General features: G+C 43.9%; 1 protein-coding gene across 6 annotated transcripts in view; it reads left to right on the top strand.

The window, feature by feature from the left end:
* The window catches only part of LOC112459981 (homeobox protein homothorax), a 376,700-nt gene that overhangs the window by 147,994 nt on the left and 202,983 nt on the right, over positions 1-25,723 (top strand). For all 6 annotated transcript variants that reach the window (XM_025024373.1, XM_025024374.1, XM_025024377.1 and 3 more), the window contains one exon: positions 12,988-12,996. In XM_025024373.1, the coding sequence (XP_024880141.1) occupies positions 12,988-12,996 (9 nt within the window). The remainder of the gene's footprint in view (positions 1-12,987; positions 12,997-25,723) is intronic.

Consider the following 25,723-nt stretch of genomic DNA (forward strand, 5'->3'; position numbering starts at 1 on the left):
GAAAAACGACAACGCGGCGCGCAAGCGAAAGCCGCGTCTCGAAAGTGTAATTTGTCCTCCGTAAGAGTAACCTTATCGCAACGCAGCATACCGCGTCTCTACCTAGAATTGACATTGCCATATGCAAATGATGTTACGTTCTTCCTTAACGCGGAGGTACATGTTTTCTTCAATTTCGTAGATATCCGTCGCGACGCGACGTGTGCGGAACAAACGTGTAATGCGCATCGCATGGCCGTGTGCCACGCGTGTTATGGATGTGTGTATACGGGCGAGTCCTCGAGAAGACCAGTCCTGGAGGCAGTGTGGCACGCGGAGTGGTATTCCAGCGGTATTAAACTCTCTTGGTAGCGTGTATGATTGGGCTGGCAGATGTCACTCGTTATGTAAATGTCCGAGTGTTTACGAGGAGACACCTCCGGTAACTAGCACTCCACTCGTGGCTATAATGATGCGCTAGAAATATCTCTCCCTCTTCTTCTTCATTTTCTATTTCGCATTCAGTGGCGAGAGACCCAACTGGAATTCCTCATCAAGACGATCGCTTCAGCAGCCTCGATTCACTCGATGAGAAACACCGGGGACACTTTGGTGTATCTTAATTGGCACACTTTGTCGCTTATTAGTGCGGGATAAGTGATTTAGGAGAGTAAATAATTGTTCGATATTGATTTTCCCCGCTAAATTAGTCGGCGATAACCGTGCCTTTCAATTATGCGCGACAATGTATGTACATGATACTCGAGAAGACGTTATAATGACTCTCGCTTCTCGTTCTCGTTGGAATATTTCGATTTATAAACCCGCTTTTAAATGTATAGAGATCCTTTTATTTTTGTACTGATGCTTCTTTATGTATTGCGACGAAAGGACCGGTATGAGACCAGTATCATGCGTATTCATTATATCATTAAATGTTTCTTACACGATCCATGAAGTCACTTTCCAGACATTTCTGATGTTATCAATGCAATTTCAAGCTTTCTTATTACATTAGAAGTTAATTTATAAATTTGACATTCATGTTACGCCAATGTAATCATATTTTATTTGTATTTTATTTGTATAAACAGTAAATTGGATCGTAGAATCATGGTTTTTGAGTGTCATCAAATTCGGGATAGTATCGGTGTGAATTAGAGATTACAGGTCGATAATTCGATTCGCATAAATCTACGTAATTCGGGAGAACAAGATAAATCACGAATAATATATAATACCGTACAAGAATAGATAGAATAGAAGAGCGAATATTTAAATTAACATTACACGAATCTTATATGTTTCTTCGATCTTTTCACGCGCCACCGAACGCGCTTTAACGGCTAATTTACCGTGGAAGCATTAATAAATCTTTCCACGAAATCTCGTTTATCAGGACGAATCTGGCGGTCGGTCACGCCGCTTGTCTCACTCATAATTAATTAGTATCGGCGCCTAGTCTGTTCTCCGACATTAGCTAATATAAATGAACGGAGGAGAGTTACGCGTGTGTGGGAGGACGTATTTGCCTTCTCTCGGCGAAGTTTGTTAAGTCGCCGAGATACAATCAGTTGATCAACTATATTCCTCTCTTCATTATAATTACGCAAAGTTTTTTTTTTCTTTCGTTGAATTAAAGTCCTCTCTCACTCTCGCTTTCACTCTCGCTCCGATCGCACTCTCAAGGATCATACGTTAATTGCCGCCTGTGCATTCACTCGTAAAACCGGGCGATCTCCAAGCGTGTTGCCTTGTATTCTTCGGTTGCGACGCGGCAAGGTCGTACGTGAACGGTGCGGCTCCTCGTAGTCGTGAGATCGTATCTACATCGTATGACGCAGGCAACGATGATCGCTCCGTAGCAAGAAGGTATATCTTGATCGTCGACGCACAAGGCTGCGTTTTATACCGAATTATCAGATTAGGATAATTTTCTGCCGCGGACCCAAAATTTTCTAATCTTTTCGATGCACTCGTATTACTACAGAATGGATGCGGTATGCATAAACTTTCGAAATTGAACGGTGCTGTGCGCGACGACCAGCGAATAATTTCGGACGAGCTTTAAGCTAACTAAAAACCGATACGTTAAATGAGAGAAATATATGAATATATAAATAACCATTGAAAGAAGAAAATAATTAGCATGAAATTTGCTTGCAAATGCGAAGATAGTTTCGGAAACAAATGCCACGAGCACATAATAAATTAAGCACGGTGCGAGGGGAGTACCGTGGATGGTAGGTAGATGAAAATGAGCCGTGATGCGTTGGAAGGTGCTGAGAGGATACTCTCACGATATTCTCTCACGTAACCCCTGGCAGTAGTATATAAGACCCGAGGACTTCGCGTCTCTAATTGCGTTAGATAGTGGTAGCCTTATTAATAACCCTCGCAGAGAATTTCTCGTGATGCAGCGGCGAAGGGGATTATCCCGTTCCGACGTGCCGCTCCGCTACGATATCCGGGGACTCGCAGAAAACAAGTCCTGGCACCGCGAAGAAGCAGTGCCGGGGGCCGCGTGAGAGCCGAGAGATAGTGGACACGGCATTTCACTTAATGATAACCCGTCCTCCTTCCTCCGTCGCGCCACGAAGATGGAGAGAAAGGATCATGGACACCGCGCCAGGACGAACCGTTCTTTCTTATTCTTGTGCATCTGCGCTTCTCCGCTGCTGCATTATCACCGATTTGATCTCGCCGGCGCCTGAGTCGTGAAGGAACGTATGATTCCTATGTCCATATAAAATCTCGTTACCCGTTGCTCATCAAGGGATATACGATTGCAAAAGTTACAATCGGTCATTATCGAGATGGATCGATGTCCAGATCACCTGGGGTCTAAATAAATCAAGATTCTAGAAGTCGATTAAAAATAGATAGCAAATAGAAAGGCTTTCCCTTTCCCACGGTTCGACCAGATAAGTATCTAGTCCGGCATGAAGACCAAGGCGTGTCTTTTCTTCCTTTTTTTTCTTTCTATCTCTCTCTCTCTCTCGCTCTCTTTCTCTTGCTCTCTCACATCGCTGCCGCTGTAGATCCTTTGCGTCTGGTCGGCAGGAGAACCGACATAACTCGATACTGGAGGGGATTTGCATGCGTGTGTGAAATCGCCGTGGTATCTCGTTACATGCCGTCGTCATTGCGCGCTCGTCGTCGTGATGGTACTTCCAGACGCCATGACGAAACGACGAAGACGACGACGAAGAGACGCGAGCTGGGATAGCGAGTCTCGAAGATCGTCGATGCAACATTGACAAACTAGGTATGCAGATACCTACTGCAAATACATAGGGTGACGGTTGGCGATCAAAAGTCATGTAATGGTATGGGCCATCGTCAAGCGAATAGCTATGGTGTGGGCGTAGCTGTACGCGCCGGACAAAGGCGAGAGAGAGAGAGACCGTACAGCGAGGGAACGAGATCGCACCTTGCCTCCCATCACCCCCCCTGCTCCCCCGATTCTTCTGCACCATGGAACCATTACTTTGTCTCGAACGTGATTCAGGGATATGACATCGTAAGCGACCGATTTCGTCCCCCCTGCGAGATTATGAAATTTGGTTTGAATTACGGCGACACGCAAGTCTCTGTAATTCCTCTTTTCTGATCTCTTCGATCGTTTTTACTTTTTTTATATACAGGTAGTAGTTAAATTTAAGCCTTCTAGAATCTTTTCAGAAATATTTATCAAGTTTCTAAAGTTGCATAATATATTTCATATAATACTTTCTTTTGCATATGTCATTCATAATTTTATATAAGTGCATACATATTGATTTGATTGAATCATCGCTTTGTGCAGTATAACATCTCTGCAATCAGCGAGAATTTAACACATTATGGACGGCTTACAGAAACTCTCTATAAATAAGTGAATATAATTTTTGTAATTCTTCGTCAATATTAAAAGTCAAATTGCCGCGGTCCTGGATCGTTAATACATCGACGTACTGGTAATACGACATCCTAGGCAGACATTATTATGAGCTTGAGGAAACGCGAGACAGAACGGAGGAATTTCTCTCGGAATCGTTAGTATAGGAATAGTAGAGTTAGTATAAGTATCCGGGGGTCCGCATAGCTAAGTGGACACAGTGGCGGAGAACGGAATGGCCGGGATCGACATGATGTCTTCCACATCCCGGCTATCTTGCACGCGGCACTTACCGGACACGGCAGATAATAACACGGAGAAGAAACTAGTCGTTGCACTCCCAAGACCTCCCTCTCGGCTGGCTGGCTGGCTTTCCTCGCGCTCCTCAGGCTCCTCCTCCGGTCTTCTCGCCATACGTATCCTTGGCGCTTCCTGCGTAGAGCGAAATTCCGCACGCTAAGTACGATTAACGCAACGAGGCGCGTGGGGAATGCAAGCAAAACCGTGACACGCGATGCGACCGCGTTAGGCGGACCGTTTGACGCATTCGCCGGAGATCCTATGACGGCGCGGGAGCCGTATTAATTGCGCGGAAATTCGGAGCACGCGGCTAGACCCCGATCTGTCGAGTCCGCTCACGTATAATTGATTTCTTACTTATCGTAGGACGCGCAGTGTTCTCTTCACACACAGGGCTTTTTGTCTCTGGATGCTTTTCCCGCTTGCACCAGAAAACGATTTTTCTCGTTTGTGAGATATTTTAAGAAAGATCAGGATGACACGACGCGCGAAGAGAAATCCTCGGTATTGTGGGCTTTCGCGGAAAGGATGTTTACTGCTGCGAACGAGAAGAAACGTTCTCTGTGCAGCAGGATCTTCCTCGATTACCGAGAATCATTGATATACTCTCGATCGATCGCGTCTTTGTTTCTTTTTTGATCTTGTGACTAATAACAAATGAATTTTCCAATGAGATAATAAAATTCTGGTAAAATTTGCTGTTTATAAGGACATAATTTTTTTAAAATTTTTTAAATCAAAGTTAAATGCCGACACAACAACGCAATTTCTGTTTATTTAAATTATGTTATGTAAATGCCACGAGAGTTGCTTGTACCTCGCACATGTGTTATTGGAATCACCGAACGGGAAACCACGAGACTCGGGACGAGAGCATGTTGCATATTTTACATTCTGCTGACGTTCGCGCCGGACACAGTTCGTTCTCTCGTACTCTCGGAGTGTCGGCAAAAAGTATGGCGGTTCCGAGGCGAACGGCAGGACCGGGGGCCCTGTGAGTCGGGTCACAAGTTTTATACTTTTTTTGCATGGAGGCGGCTATAGCTGCGGCTGCGGCGTTGCTCGGTTCGTCCGGTATGCGGACCGGAGCGAACCGAGAGCGGGACATCTTCTGACCCGCGAGTGCCTCGTGCCCTTCTCTCGTCCTTAATTTGCGATTCCACGCATCTTTGGTCAGTGCTCAGAAGTTCTCCGCTCTTGTTTGGATTTTACCGCTTGCTCTTCCAATACGTGCGACGATTATAATACTGTTCTTCTGTTAAAAATAATTTGTAAATAATCTATTGTGATGATTTATGTAAAAATCAGAAGATTCGTTGCGTTGATCCCAACTATATTTTCTAATTTACATTCTTATTTCGTGTAACAATTCGCGATGATATATCTATTTTAAGACGACAGCAATTACGACTGTTGTCACCGACGATTAACACAAGTTTTAAACAGTTCGAGATAATTTGGATAAGTTGAAACCTGAAATGACGTCTGCATGTCACTTTCACCGAGAGATTAGAACTTGGTAATAAGTGTAATTTGAAGAGGCTGTGTTTTCACGTTTCCTCTATTTTCTTACTTCTCTCGTCCGTGTTGTCGAATGGAAAAGCTGCATTCCTCTGCTGTCGAGATTTGTACAAGTATGGTACGAGTGGTTGTGTTATCTTCTTTATTAAACAGATTCTATCGAAAAGTATGATGGATCGTTGAAGACAAGAATTCACGCTTACCGATTTAGTCGGTCTCGACTCGTCCCGTGGGACGTCGAATATTTTATTTAATATAAAACAAAACGTATTCCTCGCATGCTCTGCGTGCCGATGAAGCGACGAGGACATCGGTGCGGCTACATCTTCGCGGCCATTGTGCTTCTCATGCTAGCGGGGCTCCGAACGTAGGTATCTTCGGATTGTCGTGGGTTCTCAACTTGAATTTCTTACATTACAGAAAATTTGATTTTTATTACGATAAATTAATTTTTTCCCACGGAATGTCAATATCGTTTTGTTTCAATTAGAGCCAATTGTCTCGTTGTAGTGGAAAGCATTTTTATAATGAGAACAAGATAGAAATATTATCACACACGTACTAATTTAAATATTTAATATCTTTTTGTAGAATACTCGGGACAAAAATTTAAGCAGCCGGGCATATGCGCCCAACAACTCAAAGTTCCGCGCAATTTGTCCGACAAACTCTCGATTACTTCTGCGTGTGGTTACGTAAGCAAAAGATGGTGTTTTGCGTATGTGGTCGCAAAAAATAAATAAAGGAGGAGCAAGTGTAGCAAGCGAACACAACTGTGCATTCGCGTATCCGCATGCGGAGGAATTACGTGCACGCAGGTCTCGAGCGTGTATCGCACCTGCCGCGCGCGAAATGAGCGCGACGTTTGCGATGTCAAAGACCTGTTTTCTTTTCGAGAACCTGACGCCGGACATCCTCGCCGGAACAAACACTGCCTCGGACTCGATCTGCTATGCCCGTTGTGATACATCTCGATTTCGAACAAAGTCGTGTTATCGTCTTACGTTAGCGTAATGTTATAACATATCGCGTTATATATTAACAATATATTAAATACTACATTAACAGCCATAAATGTGAACGTGATGAAATGATGGACACCATCGTATCAATTTTTAATTGACATTTTTTCAAAGATCCACGATCTTTTGGAGAACCCCTGCCAAGCCGGCAGCTCGAGGTGTGCGTGACGCACGGATATGAGACGTACACTGGCGCGACCAGTTCCGAGGACACTGTCGCCGGCAGCAAAAACACTATTGAGTTAATCAACTAATTTATAATTAAAATTCCACGATGGAAGTCGTTCGGGCCAGCCGATTCTCCGCCAGTCACCCGATGCGATCTGCAAGAACCGAATCAGTCGTCTGCTTCGCGTTGTTTCGCGGTAATCGCCGCCAAATTCATAGAACACCAATTAACCGCTCGTCGACACCCTTTCCGTTTCTCTCCTCCGACTCTCAGTCTGTCGACTTTGCGCTCGAAAAAAAGATCGACCTAGTTACGCGGCTCGTCATCCGGTTCCTCATCTTTGAGCGGAAATGTCGTGTGCGTTTTTGCTCGTCAAACCACCGAAAACAGTAACAGAAGAGAGACGAGATCATTTTTAATAGACGTATTGTCGAATTTACACGTCAGTGTCGCAATTAGTGATAATTACAGTAGTCGAGAAACGAAACGAGATGATTGCAAGTACTGAATTTGCCACTCGTACTCGCGGTTAGTAATTACAACTTATTGTTAGACAGATCTTAATCCCTCTCAGTTTTTATCTTTTTAACACTCAAAATGTGAAATTCACGCAAGATGAAAGTTATTAAATAGAGATAAAAAGTTCGAATATGACTTTCACATTTGAGACTTTTTACGTATGATAACGAGTAACAGATATTTATCAGTTACTCCTTTCTCGCGGTGTATAGCATGACGCATCGTTCGTTATTTTTTTTTTAAATGGAAAACGAGTGGGTACCTCGTGCTCGTTTGTTAATAACGGTGGGTTTCACGGTAGGGCAATGACGACGATGTCACGGACGCTACTTATCGAGTCCTTGTCACTTGACACGCTCCGCCGAACACGATGCTTAGATCGCGTTAATTATCTACGCGTGTTTGTCATGTCCGCACCTTTCTGCTTATACCATTTCTGCTGCCACCCATGTAGAGCGAATCTTTATTCTCGCGATTTTCAAGTCGTCAAACCGCCGTACGGCGCGGATAAACGTCTATTTTTAGATCCCTTGACATTCGCGATAACGTCATTAAATCGCATATATTCATTATGCGCTGTAATTTCCGCGAGAATCTTAAATTTTTCCTCACGGTTTAACGCACTCTGCTGACTTAATAACTTAATCGCATTAAACCTCTACGATTTAAATTATCACCGAGCCTCATCATCTCCATCCATTTCTATTCTTCACATGTCATAATGGATATGAATGTTGAAAATCCGCGGAAATCACATGAAAATTCGGCGAGTCTGCGCAATGCTAATTTTAATACTTCCGAGAACTGTAGCGCGCGCTATCCTCTTACTATTTAATGAAAAAACCGTGCGTCGACATTAATAATTAACTGATATATCAACTTGTCTAATCAATTATTCATTCGCTTTCGAGATGGTTTCTACCAAAATAGTTTCGGTCACTGAAAACAGAAATACAAGTAGTTTTAAACATTTTTTATCGTCAAAAATTTAAGAACATGTAAAGCAAAATTTAAATAAATGGCTTGCTGTTTTCTGTACGGCGTATAAAGATCAGTCGATCGATTTTCGAAAGAGATATAAAAAATTGAGCTAGCTTAACGAAGCTTAAAAAGGAACGCGCGAAGTTTCGCACTTGTCTTTTTGCGGGAATCTTTTTGTGCGACGTGATCTCGGTTTCAGAGTGCTCTTCATATGCGATTCACTGGACGATCGCGTCTCGATCGATATCGCGCGCATTTTTGCTTGCTCGCGTCTCACGTCGCGGAGGGAGGCATGTCTCGTTGAGCGACAAATTGAGCTTACGCGCGTCAAGGATTCAAGACGCGATCTCTCCGGGGTATTATGCATCCGACGCTTTTTCGCGTATATACCGCGCGTCGGCGCGGTTTTCTTCTGCACGCGGCATTCCGCAACGAGAAATTAAAAGCTGCCTCGATAGAGAGATACCACCAGAAGCGGAGTTCGTTTGGCGGATTTACTGTGGCGATTATCCCAATTAACCGCGTACGCCCTTTTCAGTCTCGGCCTGAACTACGACGCTCAAGTGCCACCTGCGGACCAGTTCCCGCGGCGCGCTTTTTGAGCCGTGCTACATTCAAGTAAGACGTTAAGTGCATCCCGTACGTTTCCGGAGAACATTATGGCCGTCTCGCAAATTCCCATTAGCGGAACTCCGTCCTTCCCCTCGTCAGCTCTGACTCGTCGCTCCGGTATTAAGCATCGGGCAAGTTTTTCTCCCGGTCGGCCGCTGCTCTGCGGCGAATTCGGCGGGATTCACAATTGGACTCTTCATCGTCGACCACTGTCGTCAATATTACTTTCGCTGCTATATTACTATCGCTTTTATCGAAGAAAGATTTCTTCGCGCAGAGAGATTTGCGTGAATCTGCAACTTATCTGAGAAATGGAGTCTTTCACTTATTTATGTAAAATAGTGTTGGCTTGTACTTTGCTCGAAAAATTGCGTTATCTTATTTTTCATTTATTCGCGAGTCGAACGTTGAGTATTTAGTTTTCTCTCGACGAATACAGTACACTTAAGTGAATATTAAATATGTTTTCATGAAGTTTGTTCACAAATGTATATAATAAGGAATGTCAAGTAGGGCAAACTCAAACTCAGAGACAGTTAAGTCTCTGACATATTCTAATATTGTAGAAAAATACAGATTAAACAGAACGTGCGCTTCCTTGCACCAAACTTTCGACATCTCTCCGTTACTCTCTTGTTTACATCAGCAATTATCGACGTTATCAAGTAAAACATACATTGGCTGGTTTAAGTTAAATACAGCTTTAAGTTAAATACAGCTAAACGCCTTACAAATATGCATTAGGATTCGTTCTGGCTAGACCTTATCGGCCATAATCCCTTTTGGACGGTGTTAAACGTTGGGCGACTTTTTCTCTCGCTCGCTCGCCACGCCGTCGAATTCAGCGGATTCCAAGCTCTGTCTCTTCTGGCCATTGTCACCGTTCGTCCATATTAGCGCAGCGTCAATGCGGGAGAGACCGAGGAGATTAATTAGGGACGATGTTTTAGCGGCAAAAATGGAGATGGGGGGACGTGGCAAGAAGCGGTAGCATCAACAGCCGTCTTAAGTCGCGCTAACTAATCTGGCAACGCGACGAGACGATCGAATGGACCTCATCGCCCCTTCTCCATAAGAACGTGCTACAAATTAAGCCCGGATCGGTTGAAACCATCTCGAAAATTTAGCCGCCGGTTGCTGCTCCCTACGCTTCATTGTCTGTATGCTTGTGAACAGGGACGGACGGGAAGTTTCCGTAGCCCGAAGTATCGAGTTATTTTCGAGAAGGAATTTCTTAAGAAAACGTCATTCTAATATTCTATTCGTTAATTTTAAACAAATGACAAATATTTTTTAAATGAAATTATTATACGTAAAGATTTGTCCGGGCTTCTGAATTTTTCTTTATGATATCGATATCCGCTTGATCTCCTAAATTTACGTGATTTCGTAATTTAATTAGGATTTGTGTTGAAACAAATTTAATGTGACGCGCGTGGGACAGTAGTCTCGTAAATAAAATACAATAATATATTAATGTTTTGGCGAGAGGCAAAGATACATTTCATGTCATGGAATGTCGTTTGATGAAATTTGTTCTGTTTATATTATAACATGAAGTGTAATAAGAAAGCACCAGGTTATTGTCCTCACCATTGGATATGTTTGGATCTCAAATAATGATATCGATAAATCGGCTTTGCGTCACTTGAGCAGATCTCTTCTTTGGCAACGGTAGCAACAACTGTCACTAGATTTATAATGGCCGACTGTTGTCATTACCTCATTTATTATATTTACCGCGTATTTTATCGGTAATGTTTACCAGGTACGCGGCCAACTATCACACTTCCCGTAATACCCTATCATGTGTGTCTCGCGAATTCTTTTAATCATTAATTTATTTCTTCGTTTACACTTCCACCTACCACTGCTACTTCTATTTTCGCGACAGGTGAACTATTGGCATCCTCGTGAGACAATTGCAAGAATAACCGCTGTACGATCTGCGCGTTTCCATTTGCAAAAGCTTGTAATAATTTAAAGTTGAACAAAGTTATTTTCTTTCCGAGACTGAAAACGCTGACAGTACTTGCTGTACAACTAGATTAGCAAAAAAAAACTAATTATTCTTGCAGTTCTGCAAGCTTGCCATTATTTAAATATAGATAAAATCATTTTTCTTTAGAAAGCGCGTTGGCATAATTTGTCAGAATAAATAATCGATTTTTTCATTTTTTAAATTAATCTTTATATCGTCCTCGACAAAAAAATTTAAAAAATATAAAAATAAATAGAATATGCGACTTTAAATTAAGGTATACATCGTCCAATATATTACGCCACTTGGTGTGCAAGATTCCAGCGCGCCTGCTATTCATTTAGCGATAACTGCGGCTAAAGCAATTTTTCTTTCCTCGGTCGATCGGCTGCGAGAGAAACGACGGAGCCTTCCTATCGGCAGGAAGTGTTCGGCGTGGCTTTTATCGATCGATTCGCCATGTCGATCGGCAGCCAAGGCGCTAATGGGTTAGTCAGCCCGGACACGAACTCCGCCGTGCTTGGAGCGTGCAACCGGCCGTGGAAGAGAGGACGGAGCGCACGAAAAATACCCATGCTCTACCTATACCTATATATACCTATCTGCGTGCCGTTGCATATTGCATGTGTATACATGTGCTGCTCCACACGCGAGAAGTGTCGGCTATCTCGGCGGAGACACATAGTCGCGCCTAAGGATAATAAATAGAGATAGACGAAGGTAGATACTATACGGTATGGACGCGAGGAGTTTGCGGTGTGTGTATCTGTTGCCCACGCCGGAGATTATCTCGTGGAGTTACGAGTGTGACCGGGGTCGTGCGGGGCTTCTAGTTTAGATAAAGTTGCACGCTGCCTAGTTCTATATCGACGCCTGTTCTTAATTTTCATGCGCGTTTGAAACTTGTTCCGTCGATTCTGTGTCACGCGGTACATATTTGCGTCCCTCCCTTCCTCCTCTCTGTTTCACTCGCGTTGTCTCTTACGAGAGATCTATCTTTCTTCTCGGCTATCTCTCGGGTCAACCCACGGCGACTCTTTGGAACGCCATGGCCGCTCCGCCCCGAACGATATTACGAATTACAGCGAGCGATTAGTAAGAACGGATATTAGGCAGCGTCACGAAGCACGGTCGTTTGTTTCGCAAGGTTTCATTCAGTCGCGCTCGATTGTTTCGAGCGCCGACTCCGGTCTTTGGCTATGATTTATCGTGACGGCCGCCGCGCGTGCTTACGTGACTCGCACGCTCACAATAAGGCAATTAGACCCCCCGATTCTTTATTTAATAGAAACGATACGAATTGTACGCCCCGGCTAAAGAGTAGTTGAGTGTTTCTCGCTCGCGTCGCAATACCTTTCGACCGTACCTGAGGGAGGAGTCGGCATTTTTTTTCCAGCGTTCACCGGACAAAGTGCATCCGCGGTAATTTCGACTTTCATCTCTCCTCGCATGAAATCACGACCGAGAAGAATGCCATTCACGCTCTTAATCCCCTTTTGCACGGAAAGCGAACTTTTTTCCCCCCTCTGAAACGCTCTTTAGCGCCGTAGGGCAATTAACGCGGAATTAGCCGTGTGTTAGCGCGGTCTTCTTGTTGCGCGTTGTACATAAAGTCATTCGGTGCGGCTCTTACCGAAGACTCGGAACCGCGAACTATGCATATACCGTGAACTTCAGCGGAACGATGACGAGGCGTAAGTATTGATGTAACGTCCGTGTGTAATTACGTCAATATCTTGCGAATATTCAGTATGATGTAGAAATGAAAATGTGTATATATTTAATTGCTTCAATTTTATATTTAATTTTATTTAATTTTGGCTCCTTTAAATAAAAAATTGGAAGTAATTGACCTCCGTGATCTTATACAAGATGAATAAGAGCGTGGATATTTCAATTTAAGTATTGGTAATAGTAACGTAGAGAGTATTCTCTTCTAATTTAATTCTTTAATTAGCACTATATCTGTATATCTGTTTTAACTGACCTGTACTAAAAATTAGTATTTCTATTTTTGTTTCAGATGCAATGGGTAAGTGAATCTATCTCTCACCAAGACAGGTATTATCGGTAAGCGTAACAGAATAGTTCCATCTTGTCTGAGGTATGTAGAAATCTCCTGCTCGTATCGGTTGCGTGAGGATTAATTATCATAATTAATGAAGCGATTTGTTAGATTAGCAGTTTTTACTCGAGAAAAACCCACGTTTCCGTAATCATTCCTGGAATTTGAGGGGAAAAAAAACTCGTCGATTGTCGTAATCGCTCATAATGTTTACGTGCGTGTCGTGAGATTACTAATGCTGACACGAAACATAATTATATGCACATGTGAGCACACATGTGATACGGTCACGGACATAATTAAAAATGGTTAATATGAAATTCCGGGATGTGAAGAGGTGAAATTAAAATTAAACATCGCACGTGAAATCCATAAATGTAAAAATGTTTTCCAAATTTGCGTGATTTAATTTCAGCCGCTTTTACTTCGTCACCTGCTCTACTTGGCAGAATAAATTAAACGCGATTAAATTTGAACACATTGCGAGCATAATATTTGCGGGCCGCAGAAAAAAAAACATTTTAAACTAGGTACGTAAGAGAGGAAGAGCGGCGATTGCTCGATTCGATAATAATCCTCTTAATGGATCTTGTCGGCTGTCGGCGACACGGTCTGAACGACGAGGATCGGTGAGACGATCTTGCGTTACCGATCTGTTACGAGCGCAATAGCCACTCTCTTACATTTCTTCTTAATTCCCTCTTGTGCGTGCGGCGCGCGCCGCAGTAACGAGGCGCTTCGGCTTAATTAGATTAATTAGATTGCAAGCGAGGCGGATCGCGCGGATGGCGCTCGACGAGATCGAGCTTTCTGAAGATCTGTCGTTAACCGCATTAACGTCGTTAAACGATCCTTTCTTTTTCTTTTACGCAATATTTTGTAAACAAGTTGCTCGTTCTACTCGAACATTGCAATGCACGTATAATTAATTTGAGATTTATCAAACCTTTGAAAATGCCAATTTACGCCTGCCTTTTCTCGAGCTAATGTCTTTTCTCAACGTTACGTACATTAATTATACTACACATGTTGTGTGCATTTTACACTCGTTATATGCTGTACTCACTCCAGTAGTTTTTAAAACAGTATTTAATGCATAGATGATAAAATGTGATGATTCCCCAAGAATAATATATCCGTATATATTGATATTTTGTATTGCTTTTGCTACGGCATAATGGAATAACGACATGGCGACTGTTAATAATATCAAATAATAAGAAACGCGGAGGATAAACGACGTATGAATAATAATAATCTTGAACGAATTGCTCTCATCTTTCTACAGGTAGTCTTTAACAACTCATGCAGCTATCATTAATCCTTTAGCTAAGCACAAAAACTCATATAATCAATCTCTATGGAATGATAGATATCGTTACAGCCATCTCATTAGTACTTTAGTGCCATCCAATCAAACCAAATTATGTCAATGGCATGTAATAATAGTATTACCGATTAATCGTTAAGCCTTCATAAAATTTATGACGTTGGCGATATATAAACACCGTTACCAATTTAATTTAAATAACGCAGTCATGTTTATTGAAAAATGAAAAACGTATTTCGGATATTTATTGCGTGTATAGACAATATTATTTACTTATTATTTGATTCATACAAATTTGATGGAATGTATACTGAAACGAAAGCGTAGACGGTCTCATCGTAAGAGAATGCGCTCCACTTTTTGAGCGGTGATCCACTCGCCAGCCAACCGACGGTTATTGAAGAAGTGAAACGAAGAAGGCGCGATAGCACGGTTAGGCTCATCCAGTTCAGTCGGACCTTTTCTCGCGGTCGCGAGCAAAAAACTTTCCGATGGCCCCACTTTTTACTCGTTAATTAGTTGCATTTTTTTACGATCGCGCACACGTGCAGGGCGAGCCGACGAAATGGACGGAGGGAAGCGCGATCGAGGAAGAAAAATATGACCGAGGAGAAAGAGAGAGACACGAGGATAGAACGCGCGAGAGGAAGCTGAAGTTAATTTTTAACTCGCGCATCAGAGTCGCTGCACGCATAATGTTCGGCATTGTGCTTCGCGGCTTTGCCTCCTTCGTCCTAGAGTACATAAAAAGGAATCTTTCGACGACACTGCGCGATAAGAAGTGTACATAAAATACTCGCCACCGATCGGGCATCACCGCGACGTTTAAAGTGTAATTACTAATCGTGACTTGAACTATTCATTAACGCTCACGGCAAGGAGCCTCTTATGGATAGGGTACACGGTGGCTAGGTAGATCGCTGAAGCGTGTGCATTAATCGAACGGTACTCGAACGATCATCTATAGATATCGTAGATAGACGTCAGGGTAACGTCGATCTATGATTCCCATCGCGTTACGAGACTCGTGTATAATTTAATACTTTGTAATAATGTAGATAGGCCGAAAGAAAAATGTTAATATGAAAATGGAAGATGATTTAGCTCGCTTACGGACGTTATCGCACTTCTGTACGTGGCTAACAGTATCAGGACTAATTGCTTCGAAATTCTGACGAGGATAAGAACACTCCTCATTAAACATATGTGTACCTACTCCGCGTTATACGATGTTAGATAAGCGAACGTAAGGGAAATTGAAGGAGGAGTATACTAATTTAATACATGCGTTCGCGTTCGACGATTCGCATGAAATTAATTTTGTGCCGACGCGTCGTGTCCGAGGGAAATTAATTTCGTACTGTGCATCCTTATAAAAATATGATTATGAACGGCGTGTATTACAAGCGGCTCAAATTGAGCGCGGCGGTAAATCAATCACGGATGGGCGGTTAATTAAAAAATTCGGTAGTAGCCGTGAAAGGTTGGAATTAAATTTTAGGGGCAAGATGCGATTAACGGCGTGTGTTTATACTTATTGGATACTAAGGCCGATTGGATCTGACGTAACAGTGGCAATTTTGGGGAAGGTCCGACGATAAGATAAAACGATTTGTGCGTAGATGTTGTCTCGATTTGCTCGCCATCTCTTTATATCGTTTATATTTTACGCGATGGTCTCCTACCATTTTAAAATAAGCATTAATTCGCCCTTTTTCTCTCTTTCTTTCTCTCTTTCTATCACAGTCATCTTGGCATCTGTCTGATCATGATATGCATTAATGAAACAGATATGGTTTCGTGGGAGATGGTTGATATAAAATGTGTCGGTCGTTGTTTGAATTAATTCGGTATAACTAGATTCGTAACGACCGGCCGGCGCGTTGTCAGAACGCCCGCATCTTTGTGTCCATTTCCTGCGCGATAACACGTATACTTGTGCGTATTAAACGGACGCATCGGAGACGCTATTGCCTTCGCAAGACCGACCGGGATGGATAAGATAAGAGACCCTTACTTTTTCGATTATTGACCGTTCTCGGCCGTTCCGAGGACTCTTTGGCACCTCGTTCCGTGATGCAGAAGTCTCCTCAGCCGCTATCGCGCGGATATTCGAACGGAGTCGTAATGGCACGTTTGTCAGATCGTCCGACAATTAGAATGCAAATCCGCGTTGCTCGCATATGCATATGCACGAGCTGGTTCCGCAAGCCATTCGCGCGGCCTGCGAGCGGCTCTATCCATCGGATCTCTCGGGCCCCGCCGAGATCCATTCGTCCCGGGTACTTTTCAGCGCGACCCGTCGCCGTCGATCGGGCCCCAAACTTTAGCACGTCTTCGGCCCCGAATTCGACGCCTTTTATGGCCCGTTATTCCACGAATTGACGAGAATAAGAACCCGAGGGCGACACGCTAGCGCCAGGAATCCATTCGGACGGTCGACGACGTGCTTGAACGGATACCATCTTGATGGTCCTCGTGGCGCTGATTAAAATTAAATGCTACTTTCGGAAGTTTTACAAGTTCACTCGGTGACTCTTGTCTCTCTTCCTTTTGCCGCTCCCCTTCGTTCGCGAGGATAGACGGCGCGAAATGCATTATAGCACCAAATATCGCCAGTGGCTCTTTAAATATGCGTGATGAACATTTGCATGGATCTGCACGCGTGACGATAAAAGTCTCTCACGTTGTTATGGCGAGTCGTTTCAGCTCGGTTTCGACTTTCTCAATGGCGATGGTGGCTCAAGTACAAAACCGTAAATGCCCGCGCACATTCGAAGATAGAATTTCTTACGACCAGAAATACGACATTTACGTTAGTGTTACTTTCGGTTTTACACCATCTCGAAATGGCTACGAGCCGGTTAATGTCGATCGCGGCTGTGCCCCCTAGGATTTTCCTTTACATACATATTGCGCCCGATCCGTCGGAATTTATCTCTAACAGCGGTCTCTTCTCAGACCTATTCAAGCGAAGCTTCTTTCGTGTCGTCTCGAATGTCTCGAATTCCCGAAGCTCTCTTCTCTTATCTAACGGCGAGAATAGATTTTTTTCGCGGTTTGCACCACGAGACACCGTTTCCTTCCGTCTTTGCGAGCTCGTTGCATCGGTTTCACATTTTCACGGCGTGTCTCTTCGAAGTCAGACGATTCTGTAACGTCGCACGGTCTTGCGGTCGCCCGACAAATAGATTACGTGCTCGCGAAGGGTATTCTTCGTAGGGTGCCCCAACCGCCCTTCTTCGCCCTTTTACACATGCCACTCACGTACTCATCCGCGTTCCGGGGACGTCGTATTCGCCAGAGTTGTCGCCCGACGTGTTCTTCTCTATTCCGGTCCTCTCTCTTCGGGGCGCTTCTCCCAAAAATTGCAACGCGTTAGCACGAAATCCACTAACCATTCCATTATTAAATCTGTGTCCGCATTACATGAATATAGGGGCGCCGCGACGTCACCGGCATTAAAATTCACGTCATGCCGGAACCGTCGAAACGATGAGACGCGATCGAGCTTCTCGTCGATATACGCCGGAACGGATTACGCGTAATGACTTTATCTGCATCGTGCAATTAAGCGTGACCACAACGCTCGTCGATGAGATGCATCCTTGAATTAAGAAATTATTTTTTAATTTATTTAAACGTTTATCCTAAACGTTGTTGCACGCTGTTTTTGTCGTAACAATTATTATATAATTCTACAATTATTCTTCAAACTATTCACGACGAGCGATAACATGCACTTAAGATCTTTAAAGAAGAAAATATTATTTTATATGATGTTATTGTCATTATTTTCCGATCGTTCCGACTGAAGATCGTTAAAGAATCAATTATATTAGATAAAAATACGAAACGGATAATTGTCACGTCTCTCATAGATGCATCGTGTAATTTCTTTATTTTAAAAATAGTTATAACTACAACATATCAAGTTATTTTTAGGCAATAACAGATAAGAATTAATTGTAATTTTGTATTTGACAAGGAAGCAATATTTTTTAATATTTCGAAAAATTGTGAGCCAGTAATTGTCATCCAGTGCTGGATGACTCATAATTTTTCGAAATGCTACTTTGTTATACTAAAAATTGCGCGATGTTCTTCTCGACTTCTTGCCGCGAAAGACAATCGATGATCATCAGCGCAGCAACCAACGGGATTCAGCGACGAAATGGCAGCCAATCGGCAACCGGCACGACACGCGATACCGAAAAACCAGAACGCTCTCGACGAGAAGGTGACTAAATCGACCGTAAAGTGCTATCACTCGCCGGCGAGGACGCGCGAGCAAGAAAGTTGAAAACAGGAGGAGAAGAGGGAACGTGGAAGCCGGGATCGGATTCGTACGCGTTCCACCGCTGATCGCGCGGAAAAAACTCACGCCTGTGATCTCACCGCGAAAGAGACTCCGGAGTTGTTTATCTACTTATTATGTCAGTCCGTTGCTAATTGGGCATATTTGAAGATCGGAGCTTCGGCGGCCGCACGGCATTTTCGCACGTATCTTATACGAGGGAGGAAATTGACTCTCTTCTTCATCCAACGCGCCCTCCGCGCCAATCCTCCTCTTTTACCTCGCGGTATTCGCGGGTTCGCGATTACGAGGATACAATAAGCCGGTAACAGGCTTCAGCCGGTCCAACGCAAGAACGGACGCATAACTTTGGGCGATTGCGACCGGCTCGCCATCCGTCTTTGAGGAACTATCGTGCCCATCGGGCTCTTCTCGCTGCGTGCTTGTGATCTTACCTTCTTTTTCTTCTTGTCCCGTTGGCAATTCTCAGGTTGGTCCAGGGCGCGTCTCTTCTTTCGTTACGCTGGCTGACAGCATCGGGCGCCGAGAGATGCATCGCTTCATTCTATACGCGCGCGGCGGCCGGCCACTTAATCCACTTCCCGAGGAGACTGGGCATTGCGCGCGATGACTTGTGCGAATTCGGACAAGTGCCCGCGTAATTCGCGATGGAAGATTATTCAACTTCTCATCTTGTCTTGGTAGAGAGCGATAGATCCACGTTTTAGATTTCTGTAACAAAATATGAGAAATGAAGGAGACGTAAAAAAGAGTTGAACATTCGCTGTTTCTCTCTCTTTCTCTCTCTTTTATTCTTTATCATATGTGAAAAATTATAAATCTGTCAAAAGTTCTCTACAAAAATGCTATTACTCTAAAGCAATTCGTTTTGTAAGGATCCTGATTTTTCTCTGTACGGCTTCTCGCCTTCTCGGATACATAATAATACGGCGGGTGGATCTCGCGCCAAGTTGAGGTCGTAAAGCAATTTCGCGATTGTCTTATCTTGATATCTTACAATTAAGCAGACGTCATAATTTAAGTGCGCGGCCGCGAAGAGAATGAAGTGCGATCAAGACATCAGACTGTCGAATGAGAAGGAGAGAAAGAAATGGGATCAGAGCGAAACGGAAGAATAGGAGAGGGAGGAATAAGCATATTCAGTGAGAATAGCCGTTTGCGCGCGAAGGTGGGAGAAAGTCTTATCCGACATCCTGGATAGGATGTGTGCAGCCAGTCGCAAGGTAGTGCAGTTTATTAATGTGATTTATGGGGAGGCGAATGCCCTCCCTGTATGCCGCGGTCCTTCGTAGTTCACCATCGCCTTCCCACCCACCTTTCCGGTATATACTCGTCGTGTATCGAATCGATCGAGTTTTGTTTTATTTACCCGCCGAGAGAAGAAAAGAGCGCACTTCCGTCGTGCGTGTTTATGCATTCGTGCGTGCGTGCGTTATACTTCGCACAGGTGTGTAACGTGGCACTTGCGCGTTCCTCTTGTTTCTGCCGACTTGTCCCACACGGTCTGCGCGGTCGGTCGGTCGGTCGGTCGTTCGGTTTAAAGTGCTCTCGGATTCCAATACATAAGCTAAAACGACGCGCGAGCCGCTTTGATAGTTCATAAAGTGAAACGGATTTTGATTCGGCGCCTTTTGTAACACAACTCGCCGTCTTATTGGATTATACGGCGTCGCGAACGACTGCGCTTCTCGAACTGCGGTTTTTTGTGACCGCAAATAAAAAAGGATTTATGGAGCAAGAAGTTGTGTACGAGCTGTCTTTTTGTATCGAACTTACAACTACTGTACAATATTATGACAGTGTAGTCCGAAGATTGATGAGACTCAAAGATTGTAAAATAAAAATGTGGAAGGTGCAATCGTTTCCGAATTGTAAACGATTAAAGAATATATTCGACGTATATCTATTATAATGATATATACCTACGTTTCAGAATACGTTAAATGTTTTGTCGCGACAACGGACTGACTGGTACACAGCAAGCCGCGCGCGACGCTTTTTTTTACAGTGTACGACTACATACTTGTTTACACAAGGCCGCGCTATTATTTCCATAGCGAGACAGGCAGGCAGTAGGTGGGTGGTGTACGTTGCTCCGTCTGTCGCATTATCTTTCCTGAAGCGATCGCGACAGGCACAAGAAGATACGGTTATTCCATACGAACTGTGAGATAATTATTTTATTAAAATTTGCATTTAGTCGAACTTGCGCATGTGTCTCGATAACGCTTCGCTTTCATCGGTTCGTATTTTTACGGCTCCGTATTTTAGTTGTCTCTGTGAAGCTATTACGGGGAATTTTCTTTATGCGCGTCACGAATACGTATCGCTGGATCGGAAGAGAGCATGGACCACGTATACGCTGCCTACGCGAGGTCCCTGGACAGAGCCAGATCCGCAACGAAAGTGGCGAGTGGTGGTCAGTGCCGAATACCAAACGAGTTCGTCTCGTTCGGACGACGAAGCGGTGTGTCATACATAAGGTATGACCGGACCGTGGTGAAACGAAAGAGGGCGAGATAAGGGATGGAAATGGCACGGAGCCGAGGGAAGGTGTGCGAAGATCCGAGCGGAGGTCCGGCCGGCGGAAAGAGGATATTGAAACGATATAACGTTGCATCGCGCCGAGTTCGCGGTCCATCTTGCCCCATGGGACTGGAACGGGCGATTTTCTCGGGTCCTGATCAAAGGAAGGAGCTGCGTGCGCGGGCATATATTTCCATGTCGCGTAATATTTCATGAGCCGTTTCTCTTTGTCGACGATCGGCTGCGCGCGGAATAGGGAATTGCTATCCGGACGCGCGCTACGTGGCCACTTCGGCACGACACCTCGATAGCCTCGATAGCGGCAGAAAAGGAGAGAAGGAGAGAAAAAAAGATGGAGCTGTGAGGCGGGTGAAGGGGGATATAATTGCAACGGGCACGATCTCATCTTAAGGTCTCACGCGAGACTGACAGAAGAGGAACGGAAAAAGAAATTTTGGTTTTTCGCGACGGTGAGGGAGATATCGTTCGAGTGACCGGTAAGAGATAATTATTATAAGAATGGAAATCGCGATCTGTGTCAAGAATTCGTCGTTTAATCTATGCGTTTATCTGCTCGCTCGCAACTCGCGAAAATCCTCGTGAATCAACTTCTGTATTTTGTCATGCTCATCTCACGTACGTATTTTCGTGTTTACGTCTTGAAATCATTTATTCGGGTTTTTATGGATTGTACATAGTACATAATTCGTTTAAAAAGATCGCATTCTGCAGTTCGGCAACGCTACGGCGCGCGAAAGAGATTTCACATCATCAATCTTACTTGCCGACGACTGCGCTTCTCAAGGCCACCGGTTTGGCGACTCGAATTCCTTCGTGTATCGAAATTTCATTCAAATTCTCAGCACTCGCGCACGATGCAAACGGCACATTGCGCTTTGACCATCTGGCAAGGCGCGTGTTCGCTTAGCGATGCATTGTAAAGGACTGACTGAGAGAGTCAATGGTGGAGAACTGGGAGTTGGAAGACGAAGGAATTCATAAGGTAGAATGAGTCGCGTATCCACCGAACACGTTTTATAATTCACGCGGTGGTATACTCTCTGGATATACTTTCCTTACCATTGTTAGTTTTTTAGTTTCTTGAACATTTTAATGTATATCATATCGCATCTACGAATAATTTGAATCTTCTAAAAATAGAATCTGTTTCTTCGCTATTTCAGTCTCCAAATAATGCAAATCGCGATGTACATATTATTTACGTATATTATTTCTCTCTCTCTCTCTCTCTCTCTCTCTCTCTCTCTCTCTCTCTGTCTCTCTCTCTGTCTCTCTCTCTTTCTCTCTCTCTCTCTCTTTCTCTTTCACACATATCTTTTTATTATAGAATGTTTATAAAATATTAAAAATCCGGATTGAAAAAACTATAAGCGAATGGTCAGGTATTAAATTCTTAAACATCGAACATACACCTACGATGATACCCGAAACGACACAGTGTCGAGTTTGCTGATCGTATCAGGGACTTTCCGTTCTCTGCCTGATAAATCGGTTCGCTGACGTAATGTTCGATGCAAATCATCGAGTGGCAAGTGAACGCGCGCCAGAGATGTACTCCCACGGAGGTCCCCGGGTGCGATCGCCCCGACCGATTTTTTCGTTCCCAGATGATTCGTTTAACAACGTAAAGGGACGAAGATGACACGCCGTCTCCCGGGAAATACGCTCTACGACGAGAGAAATCCGAACACGTATTCCTGTACACATATGTATGCAGTCGCGGAGGAGCGCCAGTCATTTATCCTGCGCTCGTCAGACTGCATTGCGCAATATGAAACGTATATGAGAAGCAAAAGAGAACACTGTGGGATAAGGTTTCTTTCTCGCCTTGCATCGTTCGTAAATAGATCCCGCGGAGACTCGCGGTGATTATCGCAGATAAATCGTCTCGCGGGTAGAAGAGGTTTCTCGCTCATCGCGAACAGGAAATGGGTTCGTGGGTAGCGAAAGGACGGTAATTGATTCTCATCGTCGCTACCGCGATAAGGAAGGTAAAGGGTAATCGATCGTAACTGCGAAGTGATTGAGGTTTAGTCGGTGCTCGCGTTATTAGTTAATCAGTTATTCGTGCGCATCGTGGAACGCGGTGAAGGATACTCGAGCGTGACTTAAAAATTATCGGAGTGTCGGAATGCATTGAATTTATACGCGATTGAATCGACATTCTTGACAGTATTTCAAATTTTTTTGTCAACTTATCTACTGGCCGACCGATTGATACTTTTTTTAATATCACCGCGCGTGTGCGCATACATTAAGGATCGCTTTAATTTATGCCAGTTTCTCGGGAAGTGTTTACACCACAAGGAGACAGAGAACAGTCGATCCTCTGAGACGTGGGCAGGATGGATAATCTCTGAGGATCTATCTCGATCCCTCTCGTTCGGTCACGCCCAGGGTAGGACTTGGCGGCTGCTGCGCGTCATCACGCCGTTCGTAAATTCACGGCGGACAAACTGGCAAGAATAGTTCGCATAATTCCTCAAGGCCTACCAGTTTTGACGGCGGCGGTCGACCTATCTTGGCACAATCTCTACCTCTCTCGCTCGCCGCTGCTCCGTTCGCTGTCTGTCTTTCCGTCGAAAGTTCGTCCGTCTCCTTTCATCTCTCTTTTGTTCTTTCTCCGTTGCTTTCTGTTCGTCGTCTGCGGTCTGCTCTGTGAATGCGCGACGGTTTTAGATTCTGGATCTCCGCGCGACCGAACGGAGAAATATAGGCCTGAGGAATGCTAGACGAAGATAAAGCGCGCGCAAAGGTATGACCAATAAGTGTGTTTAATTCCTTGTTTCTTCTATTAGTAAAATTAAATTAATAGTAAAATTAGTAAATTACCCAATTACAAAAAAAACACGATTATAATATAAAAGCCATAAAAATGAAGGAAATTTGAATTCAGATATAATTTAATTGGTTCAAATACAACAATTTCATATGCTGTCTCTCGCAGATAGGCAAAAATATATTCTGAAAGTATGCAAGAAAAGTAGTGACCATGCACTGACATTTTTTATTATCGTACATGATATCTGCAGCCGGTGTATTGCGATACTCGTTAAATACCCGTATCACGTATACCCTGTGTGAAAATTGGCGGATATATCGATAAGCAAAAAACCGTTAGGAAAGATCAACAAAAACACACCTTCGCTAATAACGATCACGTCAGGCAATACCCGCATTCTGCAGGCGCGTACGGATATCTGCGAATACACACCGCGATGCCATGCGACTCGCGAGATATGCGTTTTACACGCATGCATGAATCACGGTCTTTTGCCGTGTGTCGAAGATCGAAGGTCAATCGAGATCCCGCTCGCGCGAGAGGAAAAGAGTTTGGCTCGTCTATGACGGGGCAGTTGCTGCCTCGTGAGAATGCATAATGAATGAACAATTAAAGATTGCGATTGCGTTGCGTCGCTGTACACAACTTATCGCGTCCGGAGATGCACAAACTGGTTTCGCGCCAGTCAATTTATCTTTGCGAGTATGAAAGTCTTCTCCGCGTTGCTTCCGGTTGCACAACGATCTCCGCTGGATCTTTGCCACTCTGCTCGTTTATTAACGATCGTTCCGTTTTCTTCGTTCAGCTGTCGCACAATTGGTAATTCGACGAGAATTTTGATCGCCGATTGTGTAAACTGATGCAAGTTAATATTTTGCCGACTATACATACAACTATCGGTCGATTACAGCTGGATGCGATTATTTATATAAGAAATAGGTATATAGTTAATTTTAAGTAAAAAAATAATAAAAGAAATAAAATATCGATGGAAATATACTCGATCCGCTACACCGGCGTTATTCGCAATATCGCTTTGCGTCCGAAGAACGCTCGGGGAAAAACACGAAGCCGAATGAGAGGAAAAAAAGGAGTATCGAGCTGTAATGCGCTTATAATTAATTTCCGCGTAATTAGAGGACGTTGGCACGGACGCGGATGGCACGGCGGTTATCTCGGTCGGACGATCGTTACACGGCAAGCCTGTGGACGGAGGCTGCACAATGAGCTGGAGCTCCCGTTATTATAATACATCGGAGAAAATTAATATACGCCAGGCGCAATCGGTATCTCATCGCTCGAAATAGGCAGCAACTTCCTAAGTACAAACGGAAATTATTGCCCAAGCGTTTGGACGCGTTAAGAATTATCACGTTCTACGCTGCGGTGGTTGCACGAATGACAATAGTCATGCTACGTGATTTAGAAATGATTCAATCGTGTGTCTTTACGTAATTTTTAAAAAATGTGCTTGAAAGTTATAGAGCCGTATAACGTTAACAGTCTTCGTGAATGCGTCGATGGTAGCAGATTCATGATAGTCTATTTCGGTATGTAATTTCGTTGACGGACTTGACGAGAGTGAGCGATGTAAATGCTGGACGTATATGGATGGCGCACGATTTGACCTCGCTCGGTTGAACTCTCATCGTGCGACGCGCTGTAAATCATCAAGGCCCACTGTAGTAGCGATACGAGTCTGAGCAGTTTGATGGCC

The sequence above is a fragment of the Temnothorax curvispinosus genome, unplaced genomic scaffold, assembly GCF_003070985.1.
Source record: "Temnothorax curvispinosus isolate PA1 unplaced genomic scaffold, ASM307098v1 QBEX01010285.1, whole genome shotgun sequence".
Lineage (NCBI taxonomy): Eukaryota > Metazoa > Arthropoda > Insecta > Hymenoptera > Formicidae > Temnothorax > Temnothorax curvispinosus.